Source organism: Bombus vancouverensis, chromosome 2 (genome assembly GCF_051014615.1).
Source record: "Bombus vancouverensis nearcticus chromosome 2, iyBomVanc1_principal, whole genome shotgun sequence".
NCBI lineage: Eukaryota > Metazoa > Arthropoda > Insecta > Hymenoptera > Apidae > Bombus > Bombus vancouverensis.
Window position 1 is genome coordinate 21578359 of NC_134912.1, and position 6389 is coordinate 21584747.

General features: G+C 31.1%; 1 protein-coding gene and 1 long non-coding RNA gene across 2 annotated transcripts; one reads left to right on the top strand and one right to left on the bottom strand.

Moving 5' to 3' along the window:
- Positions 1-24: 24 nt before the first annotated feature.
- Incenp (Inner centromere protein) lies at positions 25-4295 on the bottom strand. Its single transcript, XM_033340629.2, has 9 exons — positions 4153-4295; positions 3209-3676; positions 1872-3011; positions 1607-1768; positions 1341-1534; positions 1067-1250; positions 767-955; positions 574-694; positions 25-500 (listed from the first exon to the last, which is right to left on the bottom strand). Exons 2-9 carry the CDS (start codon positions 3665-3667, stop codon positions 307-309), a joined length of 2643 nt encoding a protein of 880 aa, XP_033196520.1. The 5' UTR covers positions 3668-3676; positions 4153-4295; the 3' UTR covers positions 25-306.
- A 678-nt stretch (positions 4296-4973) lies between these two features.
- Positions 4974-6096, top strand: LOC143305148 (uncharacterized). Its single transcript, XR_013061865.1, has 2 exons — positions 4974-5217; positions 6025-6096. It is a non-coding gene; the product is annotated as an uncharacterized LOC143305148 (long non-coding RNA).
- Positions 6097-6389: the final 293 nt, after the last annotated feature.

Sequence of the window (6389 nt, forward strand, 5' to 3'; positions counted from 1 at the left end):
TAATCTAATAAAATTTACTTCTCATTAAAAAGTCGCACTTTACTTAGTAAAATTAAGAAGATACACATAAATAAGAAAAAATGATAAAATTTGGTTAGTACAATAAAAATAATATATGTCTATGATCGTTCTAAAATATAAAAAGTGAAATAGTCTTACGTTCATTGATATGTCAAGAACACATACATATTTTAATGATAATTACAATGTAACGTCATTTCTATATTACATGCAAGGTATGACAACTATCCTTGCTCCAAGTCACAATATAAAATCAACAACATTCGGTTTAACAAATTATGCCTTTTATTCGTTTTCCATCATGGAATAACGTGGTGGTGTCTTCCATATTGCACTGGACGTTCGTTGTAATCTACTCCTATCTATATTTTGAAACATTTGAGTTAGATCCGGTGTGCACTTTCTGCTACCAAAGAATTTATAGACTGCTCTCTCCGGAATATATCGTTGCATGGCAAGTTGATTTTTACGTATGTACGCTAAAATTGATAAAAAATCGAGTACTCTAGGCATTCTAATGTTTATTAACTCATTGAGTAAAACAATACTTACATTGTGCCCAATGTGGAATTGCGTGCTTTGGTTTGGATTCATCGTCTGATTCGTCGTCGTCAGGTTCACTGTCCAAAACGTAAGTAGTTGGACCACCGTGCTGTTTGGAGCCATATTTTATCTAAAATATTGAATGAATAATAGCTTGTGCTTTTATAACGGAAGAATGCTTTGATATTGTTTGTAATGTTACAAGCATCTGATGCTTAGTTCTCATTGCTTCAGCTGCAGCTTGTTGTTGAGCTCTTAATTCGGCTTCTTTTCGCCTTTCAGCTTCCTGTTCTCGACGTCTTTGTTCAGCTAATAGCCGCTCCGCTTCTTCTTGTTCTTGTAAACGTTGTAGGCGCTGTTGCTCTTCTTGCTTTCTTCTTTCTTCCTTTTCCTGCGAATTAATCCGACTGTAGCTTAATTTTCTATACTATATAAAAATCAATATCTTTTTCGGTATCCTTATTTCTGTACACATTTGTCTTTTAGATTATCAATTTTATACCTGAGCACGTTGTAACTGAGCCAAACGTTTCTTCTCTATTTCTTCGCGTTGTCTTTCTTGCATTTGTTGTGCTAAACGTGCTTTTTCCTCTCTTTCTTTTTCAGCCTTTTGACGTTTTTCCATATCTTGCTTTTCTTTTGCCTCTCTGGCTAACTTATTTTTTAATTCTTTTTCTTGTCTTTTCCTTTATGTAAAATGTATTTTTCATATATTACTCAGTAATGTGTCTACTGATGTAAAATTAAATAAATTATATTGATTAATTCTATTTTACCTTTTTCTTTCTTCCGTTTGAAGTCTTAGCGCCTCTTCACGTTTTCTCTTCGCATCCTCGTCGTTCAATTTTCTTTTCTTTTCCTCTACTACTTTATCCAGTGAATTACGTTTACTGACTGACTTTGGAGCTTGGATTAAAGATTCCACCGATGTAATAATATTTGTACGCGTTGCACTTAAAGCCCTATTGTGCTAAAATTAAAATACTACCGTTTAAAAATCTTATAATATTAGATACTACTAATAGGAAGAAATGAATTTTACATTCATATTAGTTTGATTCGCTGGAGTATGAAGAACACGATTAACAGACATTGGCAACTGAGTTCTTATTTTGCTTAATGGGGTTGTCTTCTGTTGCTGTTTGTAGCTCATTTTCTCAACAGAAACTAGTTTATTAACCTTTTGTTCTAATTGTAATTTGTTCTAAAAATAAGATTGGAAACATAATTAAATTTGCAATCGATAAACAAAATTGACAAATATCTTGTTAACAAATTTTCCTTATAATAATTCTAATTCTAAATACCTCTTTATATTCATCGGCATCCTTATTCTGTTTTGCTAATGAAATTTTTTTGGCTTTTGCAAGCGACTTTCGTGCTAATTTTTGAACAACCGCTTTCTCTGTAATATTTGCATTTTCTGAAGCTTCTGTTTGTGCAGCAGCTCTAGTAGCACGTGTTTTTGTTCTGGTTACTCTAGTTGGTGCATCAATATGAACAGCAAGCTGTGGAGTGTTCATGCCTGCCTGTTCGAATGCCTCGACTCTTTTTTTCACAGATTCCTTGGCATATGGACTGAACAGAGCATTCGATTTATACGTGTTTCTTATTTCCTTTAATCCTGTAATTGTACTCTTTTCCTTCGAAGAAGGTTTTGTTGGAGTATTAAGTATTTCATCTTCGCTCGATGTCATGGATCTGTTCTGCCGCTTTTGTCGCTTTTTAATTTCTTGTTTCTTAACATTTCCTTTAGACTTTTTCACTTCAGGTGATGACTCATCTTCTGTGAGTAATTCATCGAACTCTTTGTTTGTCATCACTTCTTTTAGCTGCTGCATCTTCTCCTCCAAAGCTATTGACGACCGTGATGTAAATTTAGGTAATTTGGGAGACACAAATTCAGCCTTTGGTTCGACTGTTTTCTGTTCATTATTTTTTCCTATACTATTAGCCACGTTTTTATTAATTACTACAGTTTCATTTAATTTTTTTGCTGATAAAGGTTCTAAAATTACGGTAGCATTCATCATCTTCTGTGTATAAGTAGAATTGACGTTCATCGTCGAATTCATAATAGGAGTAGGTTTCTCAAGTGCGTCCTCGTACATTGAAGGTTCTTCAATATCATTTCCTGTTGGTGCAATTACTGTATCATCAATGATATTAGAATTTTTACCCTTTGTGTTTTCACTCTGCGAAAAAGTTCTCTTTCTATTACTACTTCTTGTTGTCATCGAAGACTTCAACGGTTCAATCTTTTCTGGCTGCAATGCATCTTCTTTTATAGACAGATGGTCCTGTGAAGTACCTGTGTTCTTCTGTGAAACTGTTTCGCTTAAAACACTCTGTTCTGTTTTACTATATTTTGTAGGGCCTTGCGTAGTTTCTTCGTCTGAGCTACTTCTAGCACTTTTCTTTCTTTTAGATCGGCTTTCACGTTTCCTCTAAAAATTTAAAATACATTTAACAACGTTATAACAGAATTTATCTACACAATGTACATACATTAAACAATTAGATTTCAACATATTAATTAACCGATATCAAGCATTATTAGGTACTATATATAAAGGTTAGTATTGATTAGTAACATAAGATTTGGGGTAAGATTAAAAGTATTAAATTTCATCATAATACGAACATTTATATTACTGTCATCGTCAAGAGGTAACGGCCTTCGTAATTTTGTAGCAAGTGACATTGACTGCTGCTTTTTAATATTAGTTGCAGCCTTCCTTGAAGCCTCTCTTTTTGCTCTGCCAATTGTTGTCTCTACCACATCCTCAGTTTTTGTATCTTTACTTTCTGTCCTATCGTGTATTGCAATAGAATCTGATACTGTATTATCAATATTGATAATATCATTTTCGGGGATAGTCTCTATACGTTGAACACCTTTCTTCTTCAAAACTTTTGGCGTCTTTGTAATTAAAGGACCAGAGGCTGACTGTGGTATTTGGGCAATTAAACCACGTAAATAATCCAAAGTATCTTCAAGATTGTCGTTAATAGATTGTTTAACATCCAAGCAATAATTATGTATATTCGATATATCTTTGGTAATCATTGCTTTAATCCGATCCTTTGATCTAGTACCCATATTTAAAATCTACAAATAAATTCTTTATCAGCATTTAATATATACATTAAACTATACTTTTTTAATAACACATACTATAATTTAATATTATTGTTGAAATAATGACATATATAACAATTAATACAAACACATTGTGCTAACTTAAGCAATTAACTTAGAAGCATACGTAAATTATTAAAAAAAAAAAAATTTATATGAAACAATAATAAAATAATGAAGTAACATTTAGAATAGAAACTAGTTTAACTACACATATATACCCTTTTAACAATTCCGTTCTTATCAATTTTATTAAATTTACAGTGAAGCTTACAATTACACTAATGTCAATGAATATTAACGTATATGTTTATTATTACATCAAATAAAAATGAAAGTACTGTAATGAAAAATACAATGTACTTTAACGGAAATAAAATAAGTAAATAAGTAAATATATTATCATATAGTATTAATTATTGTAATATTTATTAATATTTACTTACCTTTTACGTTTGCATAAAAACTACAAAATTGTAAATATAAACTTTTACAACAAAGGTAAAACAAGTCACAGGAATTAGTGTCTTCCAATGGCAAAATGCGTTAAACGAAGGGAAACGACAATCTCCATTTCGTGTCACGAGCGGGATTGTGGAAGTTTTGCCCCTCGAAAGTACATAACGACTTTTCAGTTTAATTTAAATCATTGCGTTTAACGCCATCTATTCTCCCGGGCGCACCATTTTTCTCTAGAATTTAAATCTCATCCGACGTAATTTAATTAGTCGAACAATTATCAATTTCTATAATTGTATCTTCACGTAAAATAATTTTCTGTTAGCGTCCGCGGTTGTAAAGATCACGATCAAGTATTGAGATATTTATACAATGGTGTACCACTATAGAAAAACGTTTCTCGCAAAATCAACTTACAGTCTTAGTAAGGTTGTGAGATACAAAAACGACGTTATTCTAAGCAAACGCTACTTATACGCGATGGAGACGTGTTTGAAAACTATGAAAACAGTGTGATTCTATTGGAAAAAAACCTTGTAGCGGCACATGAGCTAGAGGACAATGCAAATCATGTTGTTGTTTTGTCTAGGAGTATCAAGATCGTTAGGATACACGCAATGTAATAATAAATAAACTCCGGGCAAAACAATGTCGCTGCTACGTGCAACCGTCGAACGAAGACGAATTTGAATTTTCCGACACTCTCCCGACCAGTATAAATAAACGGTTTCCATAACTTAACACAATTATTTGTTTACTATATTTACAATTCGATTACTAGAAACTATATAATATGTTTTAAAATCGGTATTAAAATTGTATAATGATAATACGTTTAATGAATTTTTTTTTTGAAAGCTTTATTTATTATTAATGAGGCTGACTAAATTCCATATCTAAATCATTTTGTCAATTTCATTATTCATTATCACATCAAAGCATGTGTTTTTGTAAATCATATTATAACAATGTTTCCATATATGAATAAAAGCTTCACCGAAACTTTCTTATAGAAACGCGTACATTTCTTTTAATTGTGCTTATAAAAAAAGGTAAACTAAAAAGTAAACTTTTGGAAAAAATAGCAATTTCTTTAATATGTAAAATTTAAAATTTTATTGTTATTATGAATTAATATTTGTATAATTTACATTATTATTATTTATAATATAAGCCTACAAGCCACTATAAAAGTCTATTAAGTTAATGTTTCTAAAGCTTTGTGGAACTTCAATTTATAATTTAATAGGTTAAAAAGAATTGGTGCAATTTGTACATTATATAACTTTAAATATTGATGAAAATAGAAGTGGTAAAATGGAAAATACAAATTTAGAAATGTAAACTAAATGTACAGCTCACTTTATGAACTATTATTAATAAAAACATTTACATTTTAAGAGATTATTATATTACAGTCATATAAAATATATGATTTTTTAAATTGCACAAATTCTTCTTACAAACTAATATATGCCACAAACTATATATTGTTACGTTTTTGTTTGGTTCGTTTTGGTTGTGTTGCCATTAATTTTTGAATTTAGATTAAATGGTAGCGTTGTTTGATGTTTAATGCGATTGGCAATTAAACTTTACGTTTCGTCTAACCTGCTACGCGCAGGAGTACTGGCACGGGAGAGGATTAAAATTGGTGAAAATAAATGTTCGCTTAATCCTATTATATTATTAGACAAATATTCTCCACAACAAATGTTTATTCCAATTCTAATTGGGTATTGACGAATTGTCGTTGAGATTTCGAATACTCGAAGTTACAATCGTTCGCGATACGTTTTCACTCTTATTAATTACAAGATTTTAATTTAATTGATTTTCAATAATTTACAAATTGACAGATGCAAACACGTCGATTAACAAAACTGACAAGAACTGGGAACTAATGAAACAAAGAACTAAAAACTAAAGAACTAAAGGACTACAGAACTTAAGAACTAAGAGCAAAAAAACTAAGAGCTGAAAAACTAAGGAACTAAAGAATTGAAAGGCAAAGGAACTGAGAAATTAAGAGCTATAGGAACTGAGAACTAATTGCTATGAACAAAGAAATTACTTGCCAAGAATTGGGGAACTGATCGCCAAGAGCCAAGGAATTAATCACTAAGAACTGAGGAACTAATCACACAGAACTGAGGAATTAACTGCTCTGAGCTAAGGGATTATCTCTCTATCTTCTATGTCGCTACGCTTATTTATAATTAGG